A 12982-nucleotide genomic window follows, 5' to 3' on the forward strand; every position below is an offset into this window, starting at 1 on the left:
GAACAACATAATCCTCCTTTTTAACACATGACAACAAGACACTATAGAATAACTTGAATAGGAACCTAGTTCAATTAAACACTATGAAGGTGGAAGAACACTTACAGTATTATGATTCAATGTATGATTTAGCATTGAACTGATTTTTCTACGAGTTTAACTTAATAGATCAATTTGGTTCGATTCCGTTTTTGGGGACCTTTTAAAAACTGTTACACTGTTATTATTTTCATTCTAAAATTATGGTAAAAAAACCGGCAGCAATCTGTCCATCCGATTAACCATACAGTTTACGGTAAAGAATATTTTTCACCTTTACTGTTTTGAAACCGTTTACAACTAGTATGGTTATAAAATAATGAATGCAAAACTATGCTGGTTTTTTTAACCATTTACAGCTACCATGGTTTAAACACCGTAAAAAAGACATTTTATTGGACATATGAGCTAGGCGTCTGGTTAGATAATGGGCATTGGAGAATGCAGGACACTGGAAATTCTTCATGAGTGTTTAAGGGAAGTTAAGTGTCCATGCTGGGATTCGAACCCCCGTTCTGTCGGTCATGAGATTGACAGTTTAGCTCTCTCGGCTATAATATGCACACAGTTGCAAGGAACTAAGTTGCTCCATTAGGTGGGTCTAAATGGTGCAATAAAATTCTTGTTATTTATCCGTTTTAGGTAAAAATAGTTAATAAACGATTTTTCTGACTGTTAATAGTTTCATAATCATCTTATTTATGGTTAATTTACTCTTTTGTTTAAATATGGTAAAATATCAATGAAATAGATTGTCATTTAGCTATTGTTTCTGAGAAATTTCTAACAGTGCACTGCATTACCTTCAATAGAAACCTATATTAGAATAATAAATACTCAAAATCACAGTACCTATAACTAGATTAACAGTAGTACCTATTACCAGAATTAATTAAGCATCACTGGCTTTAATAAATAGCTTGGTGATTTTTAGAATATTTAGGCCGAAATGGAATATGAAATCTTACCTTGTATCATCTGAAGAAGTGGATACTTCTGATGATTGGCATCGTTGAATCTTTTCTGCGTTCTTTTCGTAGCCAAAGTTCTCGTTCAAATGATCTTCTGGTATGACTTCCATAGTGTATGGATGCTGCTGCTTCTGTTGGTGGCAAGGTCTGTTGGCTGATGCATCCTCTTGACTACAGAAATATCTGTTGTTGTACTGTTGTGTGGACCTGTGATAGTCAAAGTGCTGGGGAGGTCCGTAGGTCATGTCGTAATGTGACTGTTGAGTGGTACTACTGACGAAAGGAGGTGTTGAAGTGAGAGGGGGTGAAGACTTCTGGTAACGGCAACTCCGCATTTCCGGAACCATCATCACTTACAGGTGTGAACGACTGTTATAGAAGATTCTGAGAAAAAAAAACACATTGGGGTCAACAACAGACAAAAAAAATTAAACTAATTTAAGAAGGCATGAAATTTTTTTTTGCAAAACTAATTTTATTGTAAACGTAAGAGAGAGAAATGTGGATCAGTGGTTACCCATTGGTCAATTTTTTTCTGGATGGACTTTCATAAACGCCACAACATTTCAAGTAATGGATTTGAAAAACTGCATTACATTGATACTTGGTCTTGGCGTCCAATTGGCTGGATTGGTTTTTAATTCCAGCCAATATACGTTTCTTAAAACGTCATAAAAAAATTTCTTTCTTCAATGCATTGATATATATATATTAAAATAACCACTAAGACAGTAACTATGAATAAGTTAATCATAAAAAGAGTAAGAAAAATAATTTTTATGAATAACATGTTGAAGCTTAAGAAATGCAAGCTAGGGAAAATAAAAAGAAGAAACTGAAAACACTCAATTTCAAAAAGTTTCAAAATGGGATGCTTGCAAGTGACGTATATGGGTATCGCGATTCTGATTGGATGTTGAAACGCGGCATTTGCTTACGTTAGTAACTGTTCTTTACAATCCATTTGGAATAGGCAAAGCCCATCAAGTATCAATTCTCTTAAATGACACATTATCGATTCTTTCATAAAGATTTCAATTTTTCTCTACGTATTTCTTACTTAACACAAAGACAGTGACGAAGTCAACTCAGAACATAAACAACCTAATTATGCATTGAAGTTTCCAGGTACACGAGACAAATATATATCATGGTTACAATAAAATACACAAAAAATAATAAATCTAAGTTAAGTAAAAGACGAATATGAGAAAGAATTAATTTTCAACAAATTTAACGGAGCTGTATCTAATTAACTTCGCGTTAATTAACATTCTAACTTATGTGGAGAAACTTAGCTCAACTTAAACACTCTATTTACATACATACTGATTAAAAATAAGAATTTGAAAGTTTTTTTTTTGATTGATTGGTAACAATAGCTTACTGCCAAACAATAGGAAGTCATGGTCAAATAGACTTCACTGGAAAAATTTTTGAATTTGTTATTATCTCTGCAACACCTTGTTTCTTTGAAAAAATTAAAAGGTGAGTGCTTGTATTTATATGTTTGAGGTGGAAATAATCTCATGTAATAGTTTTATTTTTCTCACTGTGAAAAAGAGAATTCAAAATATAGTTATTGAAGTTAAGTTTTGTTTTCTTAAGCATCATAGCATAATAAAGTACTGAGATAAGGGGTGTTTATTCACTGGATCACCAAACGATGAAAAACCAGTGAAGGAACAAGTGTTCCTTTACTGAGTTTTTTTCTAAGTTAATGAAAATAAAAGATAAACTTTAATTTTCTTGTACTTCTAGCGATATTCCGCATCAAAAGTATGTTAAAAATACGAAAAACAACTTCTAACCAGTGAGGGAACAGGCATGTTCCTTTACTGGGCATAGATTTCCCAGTGAATGAACAGTATGTGTTAATATGTTGACACTTTAATTTTCAATTCGTGATTACCAAAAAACATTTAACATTTTCCAAGTATTAATATGTTATAATTTCAAGAATAGGCTTGTTTTTAAATATTTGTATGGCTTATAAATTCATAAAGAGCATTAGGAAATAACCAAAATTAAGTGTTCTTTTACTGGGTGTTCATTCACTGGTAAGAGCTGTTCCTCCACTTGGTCTTCTTACTACTTGTTACTTGAACCTCCAAAACTTTAAAACAATATTATGTAAGTTCTCTACAATTTTCTTACATAATTTGCAATTAGTAACAAATATGTTGACACTGTCATTTAATTAAAATTACGAATTTTGAAATTAATATGATTTTTTAAAAGGCAAGCAAAGCTTAAGTGTTCCTTCATTGGTTAGCTTATTACAACAATTATTAACAATTTCTGAAAATTTATCAGGAACATTTGTCAAAAATTTATCTCTGAAATTTATGTACTCTATACTGTAAAAACAGTGGTTAAAAGCCTCTCCGAATTTAGTATTGAAAAACACCAAACGTGAGTGTATAAGTACTTTATTTCAATGTAATACTGAATCAAACGTTCATTTACACTTTAAAGGATGCATTTAAATCCATACACCAAGAATTGTGAATGCTTACACTAAGCTCATACGCGTTTATAATATTCATGAATTGTTTTTGACTCCAAAAACGCCAATTTTAGCTACGTTTGAAAATCACCAGAGAACAACGTTAGATTGTTTACAATCGAGTTAAAGGAGGAGTTCTTGTGGCCTCGCAAGCTACGAAACATTCTATAAAAACAAAATAACTGTTATAACAATCATGCATGTTTATAGTTTTTCAATAAAGTTAATTATGTACTTATAATAATACTTACATGAATTTGTCGATCATATTAAATAGTTTAATTATATTTAATTTCTATCCATTTCTGTTCTCTTAAGCCTAATTCCAATTTGTTTTAATGTTCTCTTTGCAAGATTGATAATTAACTCATTTTATTTAAAGAATTGTTGAGTGTAGATGCTTTAAATTAATAATTCTTGGTGTAAATTGTATCATAAAAATAACTTTACTGATTTTTATGTGAATTACATCTGAATGTCAATTTTTGCTATTACTAAATAGTTGCAACTACGTTACATCAAACGATGTGTGATAGAACATTTGTGATATTTACCGCACGTTGGTGTTTCATTACATCATTTTCGGTGTTAAGAGGCACTAAACACTTTTAATTTTTCATTTTAAAGATCAAACACCTATATCCATTCAAAAGAGATATGTTTACGCATAAAAATTACATTCCTCTGTCTGTTTTCGGTACCTTATTCAGAGGTGTGTTTAATTAATAAAGATATTCAAAGTGTATAACAAGCATATTTCTTAGTACATAAAACCCAATACTCATATGAAAAGCCACTAAATAATTACCACTTAAATAGAGCACTTTGAATTTTTTTTTAAAAATTTAATACTGATCTTTTTATATGGAAATGTCAAGGCAATCAATTTAAAAATAAGAAAAAACAATTCGAAGTGAAAGTACGAGAAGCCCTGCACTGACGTTTTTATAAATCCAATAAAAAAAATATGACACTTCGTAGGTGAGGATTTAAAAAAATCTACTATGTTTTTGAATTTATTAGAAGCTAAAAATAACTAAAAACAGCCTTAATAAAAGTATTCAGCGTAAAACGTATTCCCATCTGTTTTGAGTTCGTAAAAAACTGTTTGAGAGTGTTAAAGTTCGCAGTGAAAATGACTCTTTTAGATTATTCTAGAAATGCATAATATAAAAAATGGAGTTTAGCAAAGCATATCTGTGAAAGAATACATTTTTCAAAGTCAAACATTGTATCGAAATATTTTTCAAAATATCTTTTCAAGCAATTTACTTAGAAAGAAAAAAATATTGGCAAAAAGGTAAAAAAAAATGTATCTATATAGGAATGCAGAGTTATAAACGAGTGTCTTGGTTCGGAAACAAAACTTTTTCGACTGGGAATTCTATTTTATAGCCTGTTTTAAAATTTAGTTTATATTTTATTCTTAACACTAAAGTAAACTTACTATTTTAAAGGTACGGAAAAGTGAATATAAAAAAAAAATCTCTTGCACTTTTTAAAAAAAAGACTAATATTTAACGTCAATTATGTTTGATGTTAACTAGATATTTAAGTTAATACCAAATTTTCTAGAATGTAACTTAAAATATAAAAATTTATATCATTCGAAGCATAACCAATAAAATATAGACACACTTGAAATTCTAACTATATATATAAAGCAGAGCGTGTGTGTATATATGTGTATGCGTATGTGTATATGTACCTTATACAAATCAACAATTTGTACCAAATTTAGTGTATATGTCATAGTGATAGACCAAAATTGGTAGTTGTTGACTTCCGCGGCTGAATGTTGGCAATCACATAGACGCTTTGGTAAATGTGCAAAATATATGCTAGGTTAAATATATAACATTTAACCTAGGTATATTTAAATATTATATATTTAACCTAGGTTAAATATATAATATTTAAATATATACTAGCTTAGTGCCACTGTCCGGTATACATTTGCCCAGTATATTCTACACCAGTGTTTCCCAAAGTTGTCCATATGGACCCCCAGGGGTCTGTGGTGTCATTCAGGGGGTCCGTGAAAGATAAAAACTGATTTAGGGGTCCCTGAAGAACGTCAGGGGGTCCGCGTGAGGTTTAATGTAAAATAATAAAATTGAGGTTGGTTTTTAAGATTATGGAATTTAAAATAAATAAAATAGTAGAGATTTTTACGTCCTAAGTAAACTATAAATAAAGGTGGGTGCTTACAATTATTAGCAGTGGTTTGTTACAAATTAAACAGTTGATTTACAAATTTTCTTATATCTTTTGTTCCCTTTTTAAGAGATAACAGTATGAATGAATCGAGGAAAATACGCCGAAAATATAGTGTTGAATATTTGAAGTATGTCTTTATTTCTTCACCAGGAAATAGTACTTTACCTATGTGTCTTCTATGTAATAAAACTATAACAAGTGATTCAATGAAACATTCCAAGCTTAACAACAATTGATAAAAATCCATAGTGACAAAAAAGATAAAGATTCAACTATTCTTCAAACAGTTACAGAAAAATATCTGAAAACACCGTCACTGCAACAACTTAAAGGGACAACATCAAAGCGAGGTGACGATGGATTTAACGTTTTCTCTTAGTTTCGCATTATATTGCATGATTGCAATGTCCGGAAAGCCTCACACAATTGAAGAGCTTATTTTACTAGCTGTAAGTGAGATAATACTCACCGGGTTGAACAAATCAGCTTTCAACATTGTAAAAAGAATTCCATGGAGTAATAATAATGTACAAAAAAGGATTGACAAAATATCTCAGTGGGTAGAGAATTCTTAATGTGAGTACTTAAAAATATCTGAATTTTCTATACACCTTGACGAATCCACTTATCCAGGAAACGAAGCATTTACTTTTAGCTTACGTAAGATTTGTAAAAGAATAAAAAAAATTTCAAGGAATTTTTATTTGCTAAATGTTTGGAAAGCGATACGAATATATATATACTGATACGAAAGGTGAAACGCTATTGACTGAATTAAAAGCTATACCCTTGACTGATATCATTTCTGTAGCTACTGACGGTGCTCCGGCAATGGTAGGAAGATACCGAGATGTTCTGGTTAACTTAAAACAAGCTGCAGCGAATGTGTTTTCAGTACATTTGCTTAACTTAACGAAACTAATTTGAAACTACAAGCTGAACAATTAAATTTAATCAAAACTAAAATCGTAAAGCTGCGTTTGTTGCAAACCTTTTCCTGTGTAAACAAAACTTGGGAAGAGGATATTGTTGTCTCAGTTTCAGTGCCGTAATGAACCTCATCATAAGAAAAAAATAAATATATAAATTATTAGAAATTAGTGCTCACAGACATTGATCCCGACATAATTACACTCTTAAAATCTCATCGCGTTCAACCAAATCATTAATTTTTTTTTTATTTTAAACAAAAGGTATAATTTCAACAAATAGTTTCTCAACAAAATGTTTGTTTTTTTAATTTGTTATTTTTATATCCGTACATAAGTGCAGTTTTTCACTTAGGGGTCCGTGGGCAATTTTGGACTATAAAAAGGGGTCCATGGGTCAAAAAAGTTTGGGAACCACTGCTCTACACGATGCTTTTTTAAGGTCAAGTGCCCCTGCCCTGAATGCATTTAAAAGGTACTCCGAACACTGATGTTTCTCCTAATCTATCCTCCACAGATATTGAAACATCGAATAAGTATAATAATATCAACGAATAAATTAATATCAAATCGGATATAGCAAATATTTCGGACATTCACCTAAGCGACTATGTGATTGTTGACATTCACTGGTGAAAGTCGACATTCTCTTGATTTCGGTCATGCACTGTGACATAGACAATTGCTGTTAAATAATATTCTGTTAATATATTATTTTTTACAGCTTATAAGTTGTACGAAAATTAGTTTGTAAAAAAATGCTGTTATATTAAGGAAAATTTCGAGCAGTAAAGCTGACAGAGATTATCCGTTTGCTATGGAGAAAAGACGTTGACAAAAATATCTAGTAACAAAACACTGCAGAAAATGTACGCAACTGGAATTTTCCTTAGGTCACGGTGATGCAGAGAAATTTGGCATGAGGATAGCTGTGGTTCGCAAAGTGAATCAGATTTTGAAAATTTTGAATTGTTTTTTTTTTTTAAACTATTCTATTTTTTTGTGCGATTTTTCGCAATTTTTGAGATATTGAAAACTTTCACGTGTGAAAAAATCATCCTAATTTTTTTTTCCTTCCCCCGTCTTAAACTTCCGACCTCTCGAAACGGGATTCGAATCCAGAACCTTCCTGTTATGATGNAAAACCAAATTCGTGCTGCCACGCTACCCCCTCGCAATGTGAGGGAATTGCAGGACCAGTTGGTGAGCGCTTGGTACCAGATACCTCAGACTACCTATCAGCACCTTGTGGAATCAATGCCACGCGGGTGCTAGCAGTTTTGAGGGCTAAAGGTGGTCCTACATGTCATTAGCAGGGTGATCATAATGCAATGGCTCTTCGGTGTATACATTCAAACGCACATCGGACTTTATTGTCTACTTCAAAACCCTTTTAGTTCTCGTGCTACATTTCAAGGAAAAAATATTCTCTAAGATTTACTATATGTTTTATAATATAAATGATTTACTAGCTAGCAGTTCTAATCAATCAAAAATCAGATTTTATCTTGCGTTTTATTATCTTTTGTTTCCTATGTTATCACAAGTAAAATCAGCGTTTATAATTCGTTTTTTTAAAAGGTGTATGAAACCAAGAGGTTCTTATATTAATGCCCTTTTATAGCGGATTTCTACAAACTTAATTAGTGGAAACTCTGGAAAAAATAATTAAATAAAATTGTAGTTATAATTGGAAAAGTTTTAGTAAATTTTGAATATCGCATTTTAAGTGATGCTATGTGAATAAATATTTTTTTTTGGTGTGTTGAATTTCTAATTCGGATTATAGTAAATCTAATAGCATAAAGCTGCACCGAAACATGTAAAAAATATTTTTTTAAAAATAAAGTATGTTTATTAAGTACCTTGAATGTGTAGGATGGTGATATTTTGGATATTTATCCGTTCTGAAGGGTGGTAAAAAATCTATATCCACAGTACCCATATTTTTCATTTTGGTGAAACAGGTCCTCATTATCACAGTACTTAAATCGTCAATACCAGAAGTATTTAATACAACATTTAACTAAACATAACTGAAATCCATAATAGTTTGGTGATTTCTTACGGTATTTAAAATAAGTGCCAATATTAGTTGTTCGCCAAAAATATTAGTGTCGTTACTTATTATTTTCGAGAATAATAATTAGCTAATTTTTGTAATAAAAACTTAAATTGAAATAATAAAAAAATTTAATAAAATCTTAAATTAATGAAGAATATGTACATTTTCATCTAGAAAAACCATAACAAATATTCCCATTATAGTTCACGCCAATGATGCTTAATTAATTTTTGTAATCGGTACTACTGCTATTATGTGAATTAGTGTTTTACAGTAAGTAATAAGTATAATAAAATTCAGTAAGTAAATATAATAACACTGGTATTAAGATACCTCTGTGAAAAAAGGCTTTTACGGCCCAAGTAAGTGGATATGGGTAGAAAAAAATCTTTGATTTTGAAAATTTTTTAATATCAGGAGTTGAACTCAAAAAATAGAATTATGTCAAATGATACCATATATAATCACCATTCTTTTAAAGAAATGAACTTCTAAACACATGATTTGTTTAATCTAATAACATGACGCCACCAGGAATTGCTGATTGTGATATTTTGTTGTTGTTGTTGTTTCTAATGGCACTTGCCAATACTAGCCAGCTTGTTTGGGGAAACCAACCGATTTAAGGCAGAGAGTGCACTGCTTATTTTTCAGTGGCACCATCTATGGTCGAGAATACTACTTCAGTCACACACACGTCACAGCCCATTTTTAGGGCGGATCCATTCATACATCCAATCAGTCATCCCCAAATCATAATTTTGACCTGAACCAGAGAACGATTAATCTCCAATTCAGTACCCCCAAAGGTATGATTAGTTATGGGGCTATCCCGGCCATGTTAATTTTTAACTATTAGGAATTAACTTCAATAAACAGCATTATGTGAAATGATGCTGTATATAGTTAATATTTATTTTGAACGAATGAACTTTTAAAAACATGATTGGCTTAATCAAATCACATAAACACACCAAAACAGGCAACAAATAAAGAAAATTACAAAAAAATTAAAATTGTTTTAGTTTAATTAATTGTGTTGATATATGTCTTTCAGATTTGTGCATGATTTCTTAGTTTTCACTGATATTGATTTATTGATCTTTATTTTTTTCATCCCGTACGAAGAAGGGGTGATCAGCAAATGCATAAAAATAATAAGAAATCACTGAAAATATTAGTTTTTGCGAAATACATCCCAATCAATAGGCATGAAAATACCATTCGTAAACTTAGTTCTCAAATTTACAAATATTATCATACACTATAATAGAAGAAACACTTTCAGCTTTTATTATTATTTTAAATTTCTCACGAAATACTTGGAGGGTTATTTTGTTACTTTAGAGATTTCGAGTTTAAAGGCTTAGAGTTACTTTTTGTTACTTTAGGTTCATGCGATTTTCTTTCCATACTTAGCCATAAAATTTAAATTGAAACAAGTAAAATACAATAACAAAATTTTTTTTTAAAAATTAGGAAAAAATTCCTTACAAATTGCGCAAAATATGATTATTTAAAGTAGTTCTTTTATACTGCACATGCCTGAAAAAAAATTTTAAAAAATCTTTTTTAAAATGAATCATATTTAGCAACGAATGAGAAAGTCTGTCTAATATCTTAAAAATTTGAGGAAATTCACGCAATTTCCTAAGTATTTTTTTAATTTTTCAAAAGAAAGCTCAAAATTATAAAGATTCTGCAAATTTCATTTTGCACTATTAATCATTTAAAATTACATCGGAATTGTAGAGGATCATCCCCAAAAAAGAATGTTTTGTTTCATAATTTTTCTTTCCTTATATCTTCACAGTTTGGGGTCCAGACGATTATTTTAAGGTAGTATCATTAGTTATTAAATTTTGTCTTATGATACAAAATAATATTTAAGGAAAACCGCTTATTATTTCGAGCTTTTTTAAAGGAAGTGCAAAATCTTCTTAAAAAATTGCATGAGCCTCTTTAAATTTTTAGGATATTCAAATCAGACTTTTTTCATTTGTTACGAAATACGATTCACAACAAAATTGTGAGGAAAAAATTTTTTAAACTTTCCGTACATGTGCAGTCTAAAAGAATTACTTTAACTAGTCCTTATAACTATTACTATTTAACTATTACTTTTGCGCAGTTTTTAACGATTTTTTTTTCAAATTTTAAATCAATAATATTTTAATTAATTTTTATTTGCTCCAAAATCCTTGTTTCCTTTTTTGAAAAATATTTTTAAAGTTATAAGCAAAAAACGTAACACACAAAAAATAATTTCCATAATTATCTATACATCCATAATATACATCCATACATAATATACATCCATAAATTTCAAAGTTAGGTTTATGAAATTTAATGCAGTCTTTATAAGTAACAGCTAAAGTAATCGGTAAAAGTGACAAGCTCTATGCGTGATTTTATGACATAGGGTGTTCAAAAAACCTTGTTTTCTTTCATTATTTACTGTCCATCCCTCAAACCTCAGAAAACTTTAAATCCTATTCCTAAGTTTGACAAATCTCATGAACAAAACAACTCTAAAGTTACAAAATAATCCTCTGAGTATTTCTTGAGAAATTTAAAATAAAAATATCTGAAAATGAAAGTGTCTCTTTCAGTATTTTAGGGTAGTGTATACTTAGATTTTGCATTATAAATATAGGTTTTTCAAAATTGAGCATAAATAGCTTTGAAGCAAATATAATAGATTTTGAAATTACCATGTACTCATTTCGTGTAATTTGTTGTTTAAACGAGAAAGAGCATAGTTTTAAAAATAAATTTATGTTTTGAGCCTGGAACTATACTCAATAATGAATACTCGGGATGCTCAAATTCGATTATGTTTGTTTCAGAGCTATTTTCACACGTTTTTTTGCTTGATTCAAAAAAACTCATTTTTACAGAGTAGTTATATGGATCATTAGATTTATAAAGTGAGTGATTTAAAAGTCTATTTCTAAAAAGCTTACATTTTGTCTTAGGATAGTAATTAAAAAAACTAGAAAAATCTCAAAATTTTTACATAGCCGAAGGAAAAAAAATTTTCGATTGCATATTAATAAGAACACATGAATGTACCTATCATTAATTTTTCAAAAAATATGACATTAACAACATATCAACACTTATTTGAAGCATGAATCAAAACTTTTAAATATTATTAACTGAAGAATATTAGGTTTTATTAACAAGGAAGTATTAAGTACTCTATAAAAAATAAACAATTAATGGATATTAAAATAATAGACAATTTAAAATAAATTTTAAATATGCAAAAACAGATGTAAAAAAATTATCAGTATAATTTGTAGTAAAGGGTAAATATTTTTTAAAGCTCTATCTTTTTTTAACATTAAAATAATAAACAATTCAGAATAAATTTTAAATATGTGCTGATAGACGTAAGAAAATTATCATTGCGATTTGTAATAAAGGATATATAGTATTTATAAAACATTTTTTTAAAGAATCTTTAATAGTTGACAATTTTAAAAAAATATTTAAACATGAGAAAATAGGTTTGTAATATGTAATCCTTGTGGAAGAAAAGACATAATTAAAACATATTTCTTCTCTTTTTTTTTATTAAATTAATAAGCAATTCAATAAAATGTTAAGTATGTGAAGTTAGATAAAAAAAAAGTTTCAATTATCTGTATGATTTTTAGTAAAGTCCAAATATTTTTAAAGCATCTTTCTACTTCTTGTTCATCTTAAATGCTAAATTTATAGATGCATTAAATTAAATGATAAATATATAAGGATAAATAACAATAAAAAGTATTACTTAGATTTTCAAGAAAAGAGAAAATATTTTTAAACCATCTTTAATTGATATTTTTTAGTAAAATTAATAAATAAATCACTATGTAAAGATAGATAAACCGAACAATCAATGCTGTGAACAGTAAAATACAAATATTTTTAAATCATCTTTTTAATACTCTTTCTTTCATTTTTAGACATTAAAATAATGGATACTGTTCGTTAGATGTATGATATATGATTATAAATAAAAATAAAACTAACAGTTTACTTTTTACTGAGGAACAAATACATTTAACACATCTTTTTATTGCTCTTTTTTCTAAATTAATAAAAGGTTTTGTATGTGAAGATAGATAAAAAAATATTAATACAAAAAATAAGTTGGGAAGAAAAAGTACTGCTACAAAATGTCTGAAATCTGTAAGGTAGTGTCTAATAAATTAATGGCAGAAATTATGAGAGAGAAAAAAATTTCAAGAAGAAC

At 29.1% G+C, this 12982-nt stretch overlaps 1 protein-coding gene across 5 annotated transcripts in view; it reads right to left on the reverse strand.

Annotated features, from left to right (window-relative positions):
- Window positions 1-12982, reverse strand: part of LOC107455214 (myogenic-determination protein nautilus) — an 81886-nt gene that overhangs the window by 66725 nt on the left and 2179 nt on the right. For all 5 annotated transcript variants that reach the window (XM_071186481.1, XM_016072713.3, XM_071186479.1 and 2 more), the window contains exon 2: window positions 1008-1394. In XM_071186481.1, the coding sequence (XP_071042582.1) occupies window positions 1008-1360 (353 nt within the window). In that variant the 5' untranslated portion in view covers window positions 1361-1394. The remainder of the gene's footprint in view (window positions 1-1007; window positions 1395-12982) is intronic.

The sequence above is a fragment of the Parasteatoda tepidariorum genome, chromosome 10 (assembly GCF_043381705.1).
Source record: "Parasteatoda tepidariorum isolate YZ-2023 chromosome 10, CAS_Ptep_4.0, whole genome shotgun sequence".
Taxonomy (NCBI): Eukaryota; Metazoa; Arthropoda; class Arachnida; order Araneae; family Theridiidae; genus Parasteatoda; species Parasteatoda tepidariorum.